Source organism: Schistocerca gregaria, chromosome 9 (assembly GCF_023897955.1).
Source record: "Schistocerca gregaria isolate iqSchGreg1 chromosome 9, iqSchGreg1.2, whole genome shotgun sequence".
NCBI classification, from domain to species: domain Eukaryota; kingdom Metazoa; phylum Arthropoda; class Insecta; order Orthoptera; family Acrididae; genus Schistocerca; species Schistocerca gregaria.
Genome location: NC_064928.1, coordinates 208,605,785 through 208,624,946, shown reverse-complemented (window position 1 = coordinate 208,624,946; position 19,162 = coordinate 208,605,785). Strand labels below are relative to the sequence as shown.

General features: G+C 43.8%; 1 protein-coding gene across 1 annotated transcript in view; it reads left to right on the top strand.

The window, feature by feature from the left end:
• The first annotated feature begins 9,486 nt into the window (after positions 1 to 9,486).
• LOC126291615 (cuticle protein 65) overlaps positions 9,487 to 19,162 on the top strand; it is a 77,294-nt gene continuing 67,618 nt past the window's right edge. Inside the window, exon 1 of the mRNA XM_049985152.1 lies at positions 9,487 to 9,645. Coding sequence (XP_049841109.1) covers positions 9,634 to 9,645 — 12 coding nt within the window. The 5' untranslated portion in view covers positions 9,487 to 9,633. The remainder of the gene's footprint in view (positions 9,646 to 19,162) is intronic.

Sequence of the window (19,162 nt, the reverse complement as noted above, 5' to 3'; positions counted from 1 at the left end):
GGGATGACAGACGATGCTGCTCCACCGAGCATAAGTCTACGGTGACAACATCAGATGAGACCGAACTCCCACCAAGCACACCGATAGTACACGAAGCAGTTCCAGCCACTACGGATGCTGTTCCGTATGGAACGCACTCTGTGACGACAACATCAGTTTCGACCGAACTCCCGCCAAGTACGACGATGGAACTCGAAACACTTCCAGTTCCTACGGATGCTTTTCTGTCGGGCAACCGTGATTCCCTACAATCTGAGGACACGGAAGGAAGATCACGCAAACAACGTTCCCCGAAAAGGAGGAAACGGCGACGTCGCACGACATCTCCGAGGGATGACTCCCCTTGCTCCGACGACGATGTGCCTGTGGACCAAGACGACACAACAGCCTCTACGAAACAGGATGAGGCAATGGAAACTGTTCGATCAGACCCGCAGCGGTCTGTCACATTGACGGTAGCGGGTGCCATTGGTTACTAGTCTCGGTCACCTCTTGCTGGCATTGACGATGGGTTACGACACGTGGCTCTACCGTTCATTCGATCCCTGCGAAACCAAACATTTCAGCAGAATAATGCAAGACCGCATGTTGCAGGTCCTGTACGGGCCTTTCTGGATACAGAAAACGTTATACTGTTGCCCTGGCCAGCACATTCTCCAGATCTCTCACGAATTGAAAATGTCTGGTCAATGGTGGCCGAGCAATGGCTCCTCACAATACGCCAGTCACTACTCTTGATGAACTGTTGTATCGTGTTGTAGCTGCATGGGCAGCTGTACCTGTACACGCCATCCAAGCTCTGTTAGACTCAATGCCCATGCGTATCAACCCCGTTATTACGGCCAGAAGTGGTTGTTCTGGGTACTGATTTCTCAGGATCTATGCACCCAAATTGCATGAAAATGTGATCACACGTCAGTTCTAGTATAATATATTTGTCCAATGAATACCTGCTTATCATCTACATTTCTTCTTGGTGCTGCAATTTTATTGGCCAATACTGTAAATATGTTAAAAATATTTAAAGCGATTTTAATAACAGTTGGTACACATTTTACAAATTCAGTGAAAGTACGTCAGCATCGAGCGAATTTGATAAACAGAGAGAGATCAAAGATGTCTATCTCACTTTTGACTTGGCAATGAAAAAGTAGTCTTCGGAAAACAGGGACGTGCTGCCGTTATACCACGGGGAACCTGAAAAAGCTGACCAAGGGCGAGGAGAACTCGCGCACTGAGAGTTTCACACAAAGTTAATTAATCCGTTCAGAAAATTGAGCCTATCAATGTTTTTCACCTGTTATCGACATCGATACCGACAAGATACTGATCCCGATAATTCCAAGACTATATCAGTATCTCTACAGTAGTTCCTCAGTGCAAAAAGAAACGAGCGTGGAGACAGAAGATTTAATGAAACAGTTCTTATTTACTTATTAAAACATGGTTAAAACTTACATCTTATGTTTGTATACAATAGTGTTCGTCTGTTACGCTTTTGACGAATGATGAATGCAGCGTATGATCCAATGGCAAAAATATAATTTTATGTGATATAGTTAAAATTTACAAAGTTTCCGATTTTTTTAGCTTTCTTGTACTGTGAAACCGCCATTTTGTCAAATTTCTTGATTCCTATAGGTTTTGATGAGTGAGTTTAGAGTATGAAAATATATGACGTAAGTGATCGAATCTTCTGACTGCATTGACTTACAAGCTCAAATATCTTATACCGCCAAGAGACCATAGAAGTTAATATGTGATACAAATCTGAAATTGATACTCCAACCGGTTCGAGAGAAAGAGAGGTCTTAACAGACGAAGAAACTGGCAGACGGAGAAACGGAGAGTTAAAATGGGAAAAACAATTATTTTTTCGTATGAAATAATTACAAATTACGAGTTTTCGGGTATTTTCCTTTACTTGTACTGTGCAACCTTACTTCTTGCCAAATTTCATGATTCTAATTCAACAGAATGACTTTTCGAGAATCAAAATATGTGACATCATATCTTTTCATCACATTGAGTTAGAAGGTTAAAATTCTTATACTGCCAAGGAACAATAGACTTTAGTATATGACATAAATTTGAACTTGATACGTCTACACGTTCGTCAGAAAATGGTTCTTAACACACCAATAGACATACAGTTAAAAATTATAATAACAATATATTTTTTGATAACTGTTTAAAAATTAACAGTTTCCTGGTTTTTTCCTTAATTCTACTGTGAAACTTATTTCTTACCATTTTTTATGGTTCAAGGTCAACAGGAAGAACCCTATAGGTTTTGATGGGCTAGTTTTCGAGTATCAAAATACATAAAATAAATGGCTGTATATTTTGGTTTCATTGACTTAGAAGCTTAAAATTTACAACGCCATGGGGTCATAGATTTTAATATGTGACATAAATTTGAACTTAATACGTCTACACGTTCCTGAGAAAAACAGTTCTTAACAGTCGGACAGATAGAAAGAAAGGCGGACAACACATCCATCCTATAAGGATTCCGTTAGTACAGGCTGAGGCACGCAACCCTAAAAATAATAACAAAAGTGGAAAATGTTGTGGTTGGCAGGAGAGCCAACACCGTGTTACTAGATCCTCTTTTCAAGACACTGTCCATTCCGCTCAACTGCTATTCCAAGTCCTTTGCCGTCTCTGACAGAATTACAATGTCATCGGCGAACCTCAAAGTTTTTACTTCTTCTCCATGAATTTTAATACCTACTCTAAATTTTTCTTTTGTTTCCTTTACTGCTTGCTCAATATACAGATTGAATAACATCGGGGAGAGGCTACAACCTTTTCTCACTCCTTTCCCAACCACTGCTTCCCTTTCGTAACCCTCAACTCTTATAACTGCAATCTGGTTTCTGTACAAATTGTAAATAGCCTTTCGCTCCCTGTATTTTACCCCTACCACCTTCAGAATTTGAAAAAGAGTATTCCAGTCAACATTGTCAAAAGCTTTCTCTAAGTCTACAAATGCTAGAAACGTAGGTTTGCCTTTTCTTAATCTTTCTTCTAAGATAAGTCGTAAGGTCAGTATTGCCTCACGTGTTCCAACATTTCTACGGAATCCAAACTGATCCTCCCCGAGGTCAGCATCTACCAGTTTTTCCATTCGTCTGTAAAGAATTCGCGTTAGTATTTTGGAGCTGTGGCTGATTAAACTGATAGTTCGGTAATTTTCACATCTGTCAGCACCTGCTTTCTTTGGGATTGGAATTATTATATTCTTCTTGAAGTCTGAGGGTATTTCACCTGTCTCATACATCTTGCTCACCAGCTGGTAGAGTTTTGTCATGACTAGCTCTCCCAAGGCCGTCAGTAGTTCTAATGGAATGTTGTCTGCTCCGCGGGCCTTGTTTCGACTCAGGTCTTTCAGTGCTCTGTCAAACTCTTCACGCAGTATCTTATCTCCCATTTCGTCTTCATCTACATCCTCTTCCATAACCATAATATTGTTCTCAAGCACATCGCCCTTGTATAAACCTTCTATATACTCCTTCCACCTTTCTGCCTTCCCTTCTTTGCTTAGAACTGGGTTGCCATCTGAGCTCTTGATATTCATACACGTGGTTCTCTTCTCTCCAAAGGTCTCTTTAATTTTCCTGTAGGCAGTATCTATCTTACCCCTAGTGAGATAAGCTTCTACATCCTTACATTTGTCCTCTAGCCATCCCTGCTTAGCCATTTTGCACTTCCTGTCGATCTCATTTTTTAGACGTTTGTATTCCTTTTTGCCTGCTTCATTTACTGCATTTTTATATTTTCTCCTTTCATCAATTAAATTCAATATTTCTTCTGTTACCCAAGGATTTCTACTAGCCCTCGTCTTTTTACCTACTTGATCCTCTGCTGCCTTCACTACTTCATCCCTCAAAGCAACCCATTCTTCTTCTACTGTATTTCTTTCCCCCTTTCCTGTCAATTGTTCCCTTATGCTCTCCCTGAAACTCTGTACAACCTCTGGTTCTTTCAGTTTATCCAGGTCCCATCTCCTTAAATTAGCACCTTTTTGTAGTTTCTTCAGTTTTAATCTACAGTTCATAACCAATAGATTGTGGTCTGATTCCACATCTGCCCCTGGAAATGTCTTACAATATAAAACCTGATTCCTAAATCTCTGTGTTACCATTATATAATCTATCTGATAGCTTTTGGTATCTCCAGGATTCTTCCATGTATACAACCTTCTTTTATGATCCTTGAACCAAGTGTTAGCTATGATTAAGTTATGCTCTGTGCAAAATTCTACCAGGCGGCTTCCTCTTTCATTTCTTAGCAACAATCCACAATCACCTACTATGTTTCCTTCTCTCCCTTTTCCTACTGACGAATTCCAGTCAGCCACGACTATTAAATTTTTGTCTCCCTTCACTACCTGAATAATTTCTTTTATCTCACACATTTCATCATTTTTTTCATCGTCTGCAGAGCTAGTTGCCATATAAACTTGTACTACTGTAGTAGGTGTGGGCTTTGTGTCTATCTTGGCCACAATAATGCGTTCACTATGCTGTTTGTAGTAGCTTACCCGCACTCCTACTTTTTTATTCATTGTTAAACCTACTCCTGCATTACCCCTATTTGATTTTGTATTTATAACCCTGTATTCACCTGACCAAATGTCTTGTTCCTCCTGCCACCGAACTTCACTAATTCCCACTATATCTAACTTTAACCTATCCATTTCCCTTTTTAAATTTTCTAACCTACCTGCCCGATTAAGTGATCTGACATTCCACGCTCCGATCCGTAGAACGCCAGTTTTCTTTCTCCTGATAACGACGTCCTCCTGAGTAGTCTCCGCCCGGAGATCCGAATGGGGGACTATTTTACCTCCGGAATATTTTACCCAAGAGGACGCCATCATCATTTAATCATACAGTAAAGCTGCATGTCCTCGGGAAAAATTACGGCTGTAGTTTCCCCTTGCTTTCAGCCGTTCGCAGTACCAGCACAGCAAGGCCGTTTTGGTTAATGTTGCAAGGCCAGATCAGTCAATCATCTAGACTGTTGCCCCTGCAACTACTGAATAGGCTGCTCCCCTCTTCAGGAACCACATGTTTGTCTGGCCTCTCAACAGATACCCCTCCGTTGTGGTTGCACTTACGGTACGGCCATCTGTATCGCTGAGGCACGCAAGCCTCCCCACCAACGGCAAGGTCCGTGGTTCATGGGGGGTCTGTTGTCATTTACGGCAGAAATTCCTCTATTAAATTTACTGTGGCGTTTCTGACTATCTGGGAGGAGACTGAGCAGTGAAACGTGTTACATAAACAATACACATAAACAATAACGATCTGTCACACTACTACACTTAAAAACACAGTTTATATGTAATTCATGTCACACAGTCTCATACGGAACCTACATCCGCTCTCTTTTATATATTGTGTATGATAAGATAATGTCATCCCCCTTCCCTTCTGTGTGAGAGGATGAATGAGCAAATGTATTTATAGTTGCATGCTTGATGATAGCAGACAAGCCTGTCTGCTAGAGAACAGTAGGACCAACGTCGGAACAGGTAGCTACACTTTCTAAAAGCAAAGAGGTTTCTATTCTTAGTATGGTCCTGTCCATCCCTTGTCATGTTGGTATAGGAAGCTGCCACTCTGGTCACTTCCGTTTTGTATACGGAAGCACCCTTGATAGGAGCGCAGGTCAGTCTGTCGGTGGCGAACGTCTGAAGTGGTAAGATCTCCGGCTAAGCGCGTGTCTGCTAAGTCCGTAGGACAATGGATTTCTTAAGTTCAGCCTAACTGAAAATTTAATCACCTTTATTTCAGGTTTAGCTCTAAAATATCTAATGTTATCTTAAATTGCAACGCAGTGTAATTCGAGTGTGAAGTTCGAAATGTATTCCGGTAGTTGCTTTGTCACTACTTTGTGAGTAAAGTGGAACCACGTGTTGATCAGTAACTCTAACTAAGATCATCAATCTTAAATGCGAATGTGCGTGAGATTATAACGTCTCGTCTTGACAATATTTTTCTATATAGCAACTTTTCTTTATGTTCAACCCACGTGGGGTGTACTTTGTGATACCAGTACCACGTGCTTATACAGTTGTTTGACCCATCAGGTTAATAGTAAGACGATAGTAACCAGTTCGAGGTTTTTCTTTTGTTAATTGCTTTTCGATCTAATTTATTTTAATTATCAGAATTAGTGTGGAGTTACACTCTTTGTGTAAGCCAAGTCGACCACGTGAAGCATGTGGTGTAATCATCAAAGTAGCCCTCAGCTATTCTTTTCGGAAAGATTTCACAGAGAGTTAGTATGAATTTAGTATACCAGTGTGTGGTAATTACATGACGGACAGGATTGCGCTACGAACGTAACTTCTTTGGGTGAATATGGAATCGGTTGGTTGAGGTTAATTTCCTCTTGCATATGTTTCAACGTTCTTAGTGTGTTATTTTATGAATTCAGTGTTGTATGCAGTCTCCCAATCTTGGCTCCATATTTGATGTGTTCCGTAAGATTACAATCTCACATTTTCACAATCCTAAATAAGGCACCAGTTTAGTTATGAATCAAGTTTAATAAGCTGAAATTTCAGTGATAAAATAAATATCCAAATATAAAGTGATTTTTTTAAATTTAAATTCTCTTATATATAATCACCGGTTGTCGTATGACTATTAAAAGATTATAATTAATGTTAGTCTGGTTGAGAATTTGGTAAGCTAGACTGGATACCTGGTGAAACACTTGCGCAGTAATGCAAGGTTAACTAATCCCAGACAGCTCACAGCTTCTAACCCACTTTCATGGTCTTGAATAGCAGCACCGCTTTCAGATTAAATTAATGCAACAACGTTACAATAGTAAATGATAATGGCCTCTTGCTAGGTCGTAGCAAATGACGTAGCTGAAGGCTGTGCTAAACTATCTTCTCAGCAAATGAGAACGTAAGTAGACAGTGAACCATCGCTAGCAAAGTCGGCTGTACAACTGGGGCGAGTGCTAGGAAGTGTCTCTAGACCTGCCGTGTGGCGGCGCTCGGTCTGCAGTCACTGATAGTGGCGACACGCGGGTCCGACGTATACTAAAGGACTGCGGCCGATTTAAAGGCTACCACCTAGCAAGTGTGGTGTTTGGCGGTGACACCACAGAAAACTATATGAATAAGTGCGACAGAAGAGCTCTCGGAGATTGTGGAACGGTAGGAGACTGTTCTAGGCTAAGGCTTGATACGTACAATAATAATAGAGCAATATTTGTGAAATTTCGTCCTCGAGCTCATCGTCAGTAGCGTTCGGCAGATGGCAAGTGCGGCAGGTTTTGCACCCCCACTGGGGCGTTGATTCTACAGGCTGTTCTGGCCTAAGCCTTGAAAGTCACAATAACAATGACGGATACTGCTGTATTTTCGGCCTTGTTACTCATCGTCAGCAACCTATGCCTTATTGTCAGATGGGGATGGCGATAGCTGATGCACGTCCCGCCGGGGCGGTGGTTCTACGGGCTGCTCTAGTGTAAGCCTTCGAAGTCGCAATAATAATAAAACAGTATTGCTGAAGTTTCGGCCTCTTTACTCCTCGTCAGGAGCCTAGGCCTTATTGCCAGATGGGGAGGGCGGCAGCTGATCTAGCCTAAGCCTTGGGTGTCAGAGTAATAATAAAGCAGTAATTCTGAAATTTCGGCGTCAGTTCTCATCGTCAGGAGCCTATGCCTTATTGCCAAATGGGGAGAGCAGCAGCGAGTGCAAGTATCGGTGATCTAGCCTAAGCCATGGAAGTCGCATCAATAATAAAAGAGTATTGCTGAAGTTTCGGCATCAATACTCATCGTCAGCAGCCTATACTTTATTGTCAGATGCGAAGTGCGGGAGCGACTGCAAGTCTCGCTGATCTAGCCTAAGCCATGGAAGTCGCATCAATAATAAAACAGTATTGCTGAAGTTTCGGCATCAATACTCATCGTCAGCAGCCTATACCTTATTGTCAGATGAGAAGTGCGGGAGCGACTGCAAGTCTCACTGATCTAGCCTAAGCCTTGGAAGTCGCATTAATAATAAAACAGTATTGCTGAAGTTTCGGCATTGTTACTCATCGGCAGCAGCCTAAGCCTTATTGCCAGATGGGGAGGATCCAGCTGATCTAGCCTACGGCTCGGGTGTCACAGTAATAATAAAGCGGTATTTCTGAAGTTCCGACATCAATACTCATTGTCAGCAGCCTATACCTTATTGTCAGATGGGAAGCGCGGCAGCAAATGCAAGCCTCGCTGATCTACATCTACATCCATACTCCGCAAGCCACCTGACGGTGTGTGGCGGAGGGTACCCTGAGTACCTCTATCGGTTCTCCCTTCTATTCCAGTCTCGTATTGTTCATGGAAAGAAGGATTGTCGGTATGCTTCTGTGTGGACTCTAATCTCTCTGATTTTATCCTCATGGTCTCTTCGCGAGATATATGTAGGAGGGAGCAATATACTGCTTGACTCTTCGGTGAAGATATGTTCTCGAAACTTTAATAAAAGTCCGTACCGAGCTACTGAGCGTCTCTCCTGCAGAGTCTTCCACTGGAGTTTATCTATCATCTCCGTAACGCTTTCGCGATTACTAAATGATCCTGTAACGAAGCGCACTGCTCTCCGTTGGATCTTCTCTATCTCTTCTATCAACCCTACCTGGTACTGATGCCACACTGCTGAGCAGTATTCGAGCAGTGGGCGAACCATCGTACTGTAACCTCCTTCCTTTGTGTTCGGATTGCATATCCTTAGGATTTTTCCAATGAATCTCAGTCTGACATCTGCTTTCCGACAATCAACTTTATATGATCATTCCATTTTAAATCACTCCTAATGCGTACTCCAATATAATTATGGAATTAACTGCTTCCAGTTGCTGACCTGCTATATTGTAGCTAAATGATGTGGGATCTTTCTTTCTATGTATTCGCAGCACTTTACACTTGTCTACATTGAGATTCAATTTCCATTCCCTGCACCATGCGTCAGTTATCTGCAGACTCTCCTGCATTTCAGTACAATTTTCCATTGTTACAATCTCTCGATACTCCACAGCATCATCCGTAAAAAGCCCCAGTGAACTTCCGATGTCATCCACAAGGTCATTTATGTATATTGTGAATAGCAACGGTCCTACGACACTCCCCCTCGGCACACCTGAAATCACTCTTACTTCGGAAGACTTCTCTCCATTGAGAATGACATGCTGCGTTCTAAGCCTAAGCCTTGGAAGTCGCAGTAATAATGAAACAGTATTTCTGAAGTTTCGGCACCAATGCTCATCGTCAGGAGCCTATGCCTTATAGCCAGACGGTCAAGGCGGCAGCCCGCTGCGACGGCTGTTCGACATCGCGTGACCGGAATCCGCGTCGCGCCCCGGTGTTTTTTGCACGTTTCTCCCGTTGCCGCGGGCCGTAGGAGTGAGTGATATATCCTTGCGGGCGAATTGGCGCGACGGTCTCGCCTTTCACCCCGTCCTGTGCCGTGGCGCGGCGTCCAGCTCTGTGAAAGGATACGGCGCGCTCGTCCGGTCTCGCGAAACTCTGGCCGGTATATATAGCCACGCCGGTCAGCTCGCAAACATCAGTCCGCCACCACCAGTGACAGCAACACCTTACCTCACAGCCAACATGAAGGTCCTGGTGAGTAAACAACCGCGGAATTCTAGCGCTCTCGTAGGTTGTGGTGTACCCGCTGACCAGTATCGGACGGGCAGAATTCATTGTCCTGCAAAAAAACCTGTACCGTACTATCTAACATATATGGGTATAGCTGCCAACAAAAGTAGCTGCAATTCTTCAGGATATTTAGACTGACTTGTGGCAGGGTACGGCAGGTTATTTGGGACACATTTCTCGACTATCACAAATAGCCTAGTTAGTCCCCAGGTGATCATCTTGGGACCAATTCTACTAATGCTACATGTTGCCCGTTGCGGATATACATTACTTTCCTAGCCGCCCGTTGTGGCCGAGCGGTTCTAGGCGCTTCAGTCCGGAGCTGCGCTACTGCTACGGTCGCAGGCTCGAATCCTGCCTCGGGCATGGATGTGTGCGATGTCCTTATGTTAGTTAGGTTTAAGTAGTTCTACGTCTAGGGCACTGATGACTTCAGATGTTAAGTCCCATAGTGGTCAGGGCTGTTTGAACCATTTTATTACTTACCTACGAGGAAGAAGCGAAATACGTATCCTGATCTACTAGAGGCTGTCTCTCCTATAGTTCGTCAGGGGCGTGATCTCTGGTGTTTCGGCAGATATTTGCAATTTCGTTTTTCCTGCTTGTGGCTAATGTCAGCCCAAACAAATTCAGCTTATCACGTCTTCCCAGCGTCGACGCAATGAGTCGGTTTGTTTCCCGTTTCAAACAAAATTATTTTTGAAACGAAATCATGCCTGCACATTCGAGCGCTAGAGTTATCTAGTGCGATGTTCCTTTTACCGAAATGTATTAACAGGAACAGCAAAACACGAAGAATAATCAGTACTTTAGCAGAGACTTAACAACACGCTTCTGTGTGGCTATTGCATTACCATGGCTGCTGGAGTAATGATTATTCTTCATATTTTACTGCCCCTGTTAACATTTATCGATATAACAAATGCCGCAAAATATTAATTTTGAACTGCACTCTCGAATGGCACTTAAAATTCCACTTCAAAAATCGCTTCGTGTGTAAAACGAAACAAACCAACGCCTTTGTCCATCGACGCTGGACGTCGCATGAAAGCCGTGATGATCAGTATTTCTTTTTTTTTTGGGCTAAATCCAGCTGCGTGTTGAAAAAAACAAAACTGCACATATCTGCCGACAACTCTTAGGAGACACACCCTGTATAAGTTATAGCTAATTAGCTGCATATGGACGTAATGTGCTAATAATTTTCTGTTGGTCCTGTGCCTATTTACAAATACATTCAAGTCCCTTAAATAGGTAATACTTAAACATCTAGGATTATAAAATGCAAGAAAGTCTAGCCGTGGTTGAATCAAATGGCAGCAATTGGTTTATAAGGGAACTAGAAAGCTGTTGAAACTTCCTGGCGGGTTAAAACTGTGCGCCGGACCAACACTCGAACTCGGGACTTTTGCCTCTCGCGGGCAAGTGCTCTACAATCTGAGCTACCCAAGCACGACTCACGCCCCGTCATCACAGCTTTACTTCTTCCAGTACACCGTCTCCTACTTTCCACACTTTACAGAAGCTATTTTGTAGCAGAGCTTCTGTAAAGTTTGGAAAGTAGGAGACTAGGTACTGGCAGAAGTAAAGCTGTCAGGACGGGGCATGAGTCGTGCTTGGATAGCTCAGATTGTAGAGCACTTGCCCGCGAAAGGCAATGGTCCCGACTTCGAGTCTCGACCCGGCACACAGTTTTAACCCGCCAGGAAGTTTCATATCAGCGCACACTCCGCTGCAGAGTGATAATCTCATTCTAGAAAGCTGTTGTTCTCATATTAAAACAGATATCATATGGCTGACTGCTCTCACGGAGAGTAAGATATTTTTATGAGAGTCAATAGTAGATGGTACTCATATGTAAATAAGGGCTTGTTGAACAGCAGAATGGTTTAGTCATTAGGTCGACGCTGAAATGCAATTTATCCAAAAAGGTCGTGTCTGGTAAAAGGAATATGAACGAGTTTTGAAGATTGAACCTTTATAGAGGGAACTTACATGTAGAAAGAAAGGTCACGGGAATGGTTAATGGTTCATACGCATCAATGGAGATACTCGGAATAGCTGTGCTGACAGACAGAGCAATTAAGACACCACCTACCACCACAAAATAACGAATTTTCTAGACTTACGTTTGGCTGATGCACCTAGAAATATCGAGCAAGCTACCAGTATTCCTCTAAAGTATATATTAATTAGATATGTCAGAGAGGCATACAACCTGTTAGTCCTCTTAATTCATTGGCCGATGTAGCAGAAAGTATGTGTAACATGAGGAAAATGAAAAGTATCCTCATCCATGTACTTGACAGAGATTTGGAGGATGTAGATGTAAGGGCGACAATGCAAGAGCGCTACGTGGAGAGCATATCTGATTTTAAAAAGTTAGTTTTCTCCTAGGAATAGGCTTCCAATGCTAAAAGTTTTGACTTTTTTTTCATAGAACGTAGCACTATTTGGATGCGATCTGATTTCAATGCTTCAACTTATATTTCGAAGGAAGAGACTGGAGGCAAAGATACTGAATTGTGAAGCGGCTATAAATTTTTTGTTGTCGTGTGCTACATTTTGCAACACTACTTCGTGCAGACACAATCGGGGAATAGAGTTCCCCACTGTGTCATTGACTGAAACGCTGTGGTATTCACTTGCAGTGATAAGCACAGCCCACGAAAATCCTAAGCTTGATACCTCTTAGTATTTAAAATATCTCTTCGTTCTTCATCTTCAGTTCTAATTTCTCCGCCTTGTCCACCTGATATATTACCCTCTCTATAGCTAACTCCGACGTTTCTCAGAATTTAGGACATACATCACCATTTTACAGTGTCAAAGGCAGATTCTAGGTTGACAAATCCTCTGAACATGTCTCTATATTTCTTCATCTTACTTCCTATATCTTCCATAAAGCCAACCTGATCGTTACCTATCAGTTCCCTATTCTTATGTTCCATTCGTCCATGTATTGTTCGCTGTCAGCAGCTTGGATGCATGAGCTGTAAAGTATGAGTCCACCAGATTTCTCTCGCTTTGCTATCTCAGTCATTTCAGACAAGCACCGAGTGTTAACAATAGAGCGCTCCTTAGTGCACGCCGTCGTCTCACACTATTGCACGTGAGGCTTTATTCAGGGAAAAGTATCGTGCGAATTCTTTACAGCAGCGTGAGTTCTGCATACGAGTCCGTTCCACAAAAATCGAAATAGATACGCAGACATCACTCAAGGGAAAGCAACGCCCAGTCAAGTAATATGTAGCCTGGGTTTGGTACATTTGATGTGTGCAGCCTTTGTACGGAGCTTTCTTGGAATACTGTCATCGATCCAGAGCATCTGTACTACATACACATTCATGCGAAGAAAGGGCGTTATTCAGGGTAGGCGTTACATAACTGTTTTGAAACACAGCGCTAGGCTCACTGCAGGTTATATAAACTCATGCAGTCGCTGAGTTGCCGTAATACTAGTACCGTAGCAACAGTAAACACTTGCTTCAGTGAGAGTAAAAAGAGGCGAAGAGTGGACAATGTTTGTAGGCTTCCTCCCGCTATACCAGGCGTATTCGGATTCGTATACCGATTAGGCGCGAATTGGAAACCACTGTGAAAATCCGATGGAACTTCGCACAGACGTGTCGGGCAGTGTCTTTTGGTGTGCCTGCCGACTCGTTTCACGTCAGTTCAGAGCGCAAAGTGCTCACACAGAAATGCCTAAAACAAGTGTGTCCTCCGCCAAGTATGTGGATTTGGTGAGAGATTTTGCCTGAGACTACTGTTTCATCACCCACAATACAGCCCTTAATTGGCTCCGTTGTTCATCTCTACTCACGTGAAACGCTGGCTACGACGACAACATTTTGGCACAAACAACGAAAATCAGACCATTGTTGATAATTGGCAGAAAGCACAGGCGGCTGCTTTCTGTGAACGACAAATGTCTAAGTTAGAGCGGCGATTATTTAGAGGTAGCTACAAGGTGTAGCTAACTGTTGCGAATAAAAACTTCGGTTTTCATTTTGTGACCGATGGGTCCTTACTTTTCGAAGAGCCCTCGTATGTTGTTCTTTCTTCATTGCAACAATTTCCTTTGCGGCTATGGGATATGTTTAAGGGATGGATACTAGACAGAACACGATTTGTAAGAAACCAGACAGTGCTGCCTAAAACGAAAACTTGTGTCTTTTCGATACTGATGTCAATGTCCCTCAATTTTAAGTGAAAAAGGCTGTTTTGCATTTACTTTTTTTATTTACTTGATACTCAGCACACTTCCTCACAATGAACAGACCGAAGCGTCCGCATATTAAAACTTGAATTTAGTTCCACTATCAGACTCATGTTTGCTAATGCATTGTTGCTTTTCCTTCCGCCCCAATAACTGAGTGGCCAGCGTGACGGATTGCCGTCCTACGGGCCCGGGTTCGATTCACAGCTGGGTCGGGGATTTTCTCCGCTCAGGGACTGGGTGTTGTCTTCATCATCATTTCATCCCCATCCGGCGCGCAGGTCGCCAAATGTGGCGTCGAATGTAATAAGATCTGCACCAAGGCGGCCGGACCTGCCCCGTAGGAGGCCTCCAGGCCAATGACCCAAACGCTCATTTCCATTCCACTGCTTTTCCAAATTGAACTGTCGCATTATACACTGATGTGACAAAGTTATGGTATAGCTAGAGGTATATGGCTCTGAGCACTATGGGACTTAATAGCTGAGGTCATCAGTCCCCTAGAACTTAGAACTACTTAAACCAAACTAACCTAAGGACATCAGACACATCCATGTCCGAGGCAGGATTCGAACATGCGACAGTAGCGGTCGCGCGGTTCCAGTCTGAAGCGCCTAGAACCGCTCGGCCACAGCGACCGGCTGCCGACGTAGTGTCCGACAGAGAGACGCACCAGGCGACCGAACCACACGAAGTTATTGTGTATAACAGTAGTTAAGTTTTACGGAACCCTCAGACCACAATCCCTACTCGCGCCTGTCCACATTTCCTTTCGTGTCATCAGTAACCTGATTAAGACCGCTACGGTCGCAGGTTCGAATCCTGCCTCGGGTATGGATGTGTGTGATGGCCTTAGTTAGGTTTAAGTAGTTCTAAGTTCTCGGGCACTAATTACCTCAGAAGTCCCATAGTGCTCAGAACCATAACCTGATTAGTTTCATAGTTCCTCTCTTGTACCAACCCCTATCGTCTCAGGGTAGCACTTACATCCAACACTCTTGAGTTTTTGTAGGATGCATTACAGTCTCTGTCTTCCTGTACATTTCCCTCTGATACCACGGAAGTTCTTCCCTGATGTCTTAACACTCATCCTGTCGACCTGTGCATTCTTAATGTTTTGCGCATTTAATTTAGTTGCAACAGGGTCCAAAGCGGTAATAAAATTCTTGAAAGAAATAATGTTCCTGGATAAGCTGTTTTCCTCTCCCCCACAATTCTACACCTCCTAAACTCCTACGACTGCGCTTTCTTTTCTGCACACGTCAGTAAGAAACACTCCAGAATTGCCACGATTCTGTTCTTCTCCGTTTTTCTGGCCACAGAAAGTTATAACATGTGGGTGCAGCAGTGTTAATCATAGACTCCTTTAGCAAAATAGTGTCAAACATTTTCCTGTATTAATGAAAAAGTTTCTGTGCTTGTGCGGAAAACTGCGTCCGAGACCGCAAGCGATGCAGTAAAAGCGATTTTAAAAAATAATAAAAATCTTAAATTATAATTCTGAACGGAATTCTTTTGGGTATTAGGCGCTTCACTGAACCAGCTACGAAATTTGTCGAGGTGTCGCCTTTGCAGCGGTCCTTCTCAGGACGGTTAAATTACAATGCACAAGCTTTGATACGTAGGGTATCCGTAACTGAGAGAGATGATAATTAATTTAGAGAGATCCTCTTCAGTTGTACTGATTATTTATTCAAATAAATATTACAGCTGAAGCTGATTTCTCTAAATTAATTAAATTACAGTGGTTGAATGCTAATTAAGAGCGCGATTATCTCTAACAGTTTCTCACGTGTCGTTCACCGCTGACAATTTTCTCTTTAGTTTGTTCACGTCCACTTTGTTCTCTATCAAGGTACACTTACGGATCGGATAAATTCTTAAATATCCGTGTGTGGTTCGTTGATTCGGCGCCTCAAGTATAAATGCTCAGACTAAGCGCTTTCAGAAAAATGCGGACGCATGCCCTGGGCGTAAGAACTCAGCTGTGCAGAGTCTGGAAATATGGAACTGCTTCCAGCGCTCATAAAACGGAAACCGCTTTCTAAACCAACGGGCAAGTCCCAGAGAAAACAACGGAAGTCGAGGTAATAACCAATTCCTATCCTCCATCCCCCTTCTTCTCATGCTATAGTCCTCCCCTCCCCTCCCCCCCCTCACCTCCCCCCTACTCACCGTCGGCCGCTGCCACAGGAAAAGCAAAGAGCTGACCGTGACGTAAGAGCGAGCTACTAGCCTTGGGCTGTCTGCAGAGTTACCAGGCCATCCGCATTTCCGTCTTCCTTTCCTCGTGTAAAAGTTACCTATTTACTTTGTCTTTTATTTCTATACATTTATAACCCGTTACACCAGATTTGTGGTTAGGTTCAGGACTTCCTTCCAAATGAAACTCGGAATCGACGGATTGAAAGGTAATTTCGGGGCTACCTTAACGCCGTGTTACAGGGACGCCATTGCTTGGAACATACAGGGCGATTCCGTAATGAGAAACTATCAGAGACGATGGAGAACACTGAATGTACCAATTTGAGGCCTGGTCTGGAAACAACTGGTTCGGAAGTTAAAAGTGAAAATCGTTCTTATATCTCTGGCACTGTTTAACATCTACTTGTACTGTTGTTACTGGCTGGTTCAAATGGCTCTGAGCACTATGGGACTTAACAGCTATGGTCATCAGTCCCCTAGAACTTAGAACTGCTTAAACCTAATTAACCTAAGGACATCACACAACACCTAGTCATCACGAGGCAGAGAAAATCCCTGACCCGGCCGGGAATCGAAACCGGGAACCCGGGCGCGGGAAGCGAGAACGCTACCGCACGACCACGAGCTGCGGACACTGTTGTTAATAAGCATCTATCAAAAGCAGAAAACAGACAAAAGAAGAAAAAAAATGTGTAGGAAACATGGGCTCTAAAATGTATACCTGAAGATCTATGAGTATTTGTTAATATTAGCTACTGTGAAACACATCTCTGCTTCTGAACAAATGAACGTAGCTTTTAAACGGCGCATTTTAGAGTGCATATTTACTGAGCTTTTTTTCTTGTTTTGGTTCACACTGCCTCCTCCAAAAATTTGGGAATCAAAGTTATTGCCGTAGAAAAGATGTGTTTCACAGTATCGTAAATGATGAACTGCTCATAGCTCTTATAGTACGAATTTTAGAGCTGATGCTTACCAGACAGATTTTGTTTTGTATTGTTTCATACTATTCGACTATGAATGTTGTCTGTCCTAAAATCTTAGCACAAAGTACTGCTGTCATAGGAAGACCGGTTTCTTCTTTGTTACCTTCCTTGTACCTGTTTTTTCCTTTCCATCTTCTGCGATTGCCCTTTTTAGAGACGTCCTTTTCTATTAATCTTATTTGGTAGTGGCCACAGGCGGCTAAGTAATACTCAAGAATCGGTCAAACATGCGTTTCATGAACCACTTATTTCGGAGGTGTATTTCATTTCCTTTTCATCCACTCATTTCACCATGATATTGAAAACATAGCTATTTTGAATAAAATCATTTTGAGTATTAGGCACGTCGTTATGAAAACACTAAAAATACCGACGTCTCGGCCGTCTTCGCAGCGTTCCTCTTCAGGGCAACTAACTGCTTGGCCTTTCCCCATAGACACTGTTATTTCCAGTGTCAGGTGGCCACCGACGTCCTATTCTCGAATGCGATAGGAAAATTCCTGGTAAAGGTTGCTATGCAATGACGGCTGGAAAGTAAGCTATTACCTGTGCTACTATGGGACGTGATTGGTGAGCATCAGCGAATCGGCTGCTTGTACCCCGGAGTAGCGTTTTCTGACAGCGAGACGATGATGCTGAGCGGCAGTTCTGTTATGGCCATTTTCTTGCTGTCGAAACCGAGTCACTTGGAGCTGCTGGCTGGGGAAAGCCCGTGGCCCGCTGAACTGGCATCACTCGTAGCCATCCTCTCTATTCACGGTATGTGGCCGTCTGAGAAGCACAGGAAATAGCTCACTACCCTCCTAGCAATCTTCCAATTGTTCAATGGAATCTCAGAGTGTGGCGTCGGGAGCCACCTGACAACCGAAATACGTAGGGGAAGACTAACACCAGAATCCAGACGTTACTCATCCTGAAGAGGAAAGCTCCAAAGTCTGTCGAAACGTCGCTATTGCAATTATTGTTAAGAGTCTCATACTCAAAATAGTTTTATGGGAATGCAGATATTCACGACCAATTTCACTGACCAAATCTTATCGGTTTATCAGACTAGTCGTTGTGTGGTATTGTCGCAGAGTTTCGACGAATTTCGTACTCGTCATCTTCAGGTCATCACTTCACTTGAAGATGGTGAGCAGGAACTCGTGGAAACGTTGCGAGTACGCTGTGCCCCGACTTGGCTAATTACCCACAAAGAAAATGATTTTGTCAAATTGACTCTTGCCTTGGAATTCTACGAACGTATACCTATGGTTTCCTGGACGTATAACTGAGCTACCAACAACTTTGCCTTTGTCCCCAGGCTATTGTAGTGCTGGCTCTGGCCACCGTGGCCTTTGCTGAGGAGGAGAAGAAGCAGGAGAAGCGAGGCCTGCTGGGTCTGGGATACGGAGGCTACGGAGGCTACGGAGGCTACGGAGGCTACGGACACGGCCTGGCCCTGGCTGCCGCCCCCGCAGCCATCGCCGCCCCCGCCATCGCTCACGCCCCCGCTGTCGCTGTCGCTCCCGCCCCTGCAGTGGCCGTCGCCCCAGCAATTGCCCACGCCCCCGCTGCCGTCTCCACCGTCTCACAGGTACGTACCCTCCACTATCTAGCACTAGCGCCTAAGTTTCGATGCTCGTGGGTTCCAATCTACCGAGTATTCCAGATATACAAACTTACATGGCACATCAGGAATACAACAACAGTCAGTAATCACATAGGAACCGGGGGTTGCAAACGCTGCAGTCACAATGGGGTGTTGTTCTACAAACACGGGCAGAGAGCACGGAGACCTTCGCCATTCACACCGTCAAAGCGTATGGAGTAACACGGCTAGCTACACGTACCGCCAAATGGCTGAGCTGCATCTGACTTATGGCGCGGCCAACTGCAATGGACGAGCAGCTGTGCGAAATATCGCGATAGAAAGCTGCCTGCCACACATTATTGGTCACCCCCCATAGCCGATTGTGCGAAACCGGCTCGTTCCATGCGCACAAGCCGTGTGCTGCTTACCAACAGACAACACGGGCAGCTGACAAAGGAAGAAAGCATTCTGGAAAAGGTGCAGCGTACGCCGTCAAAT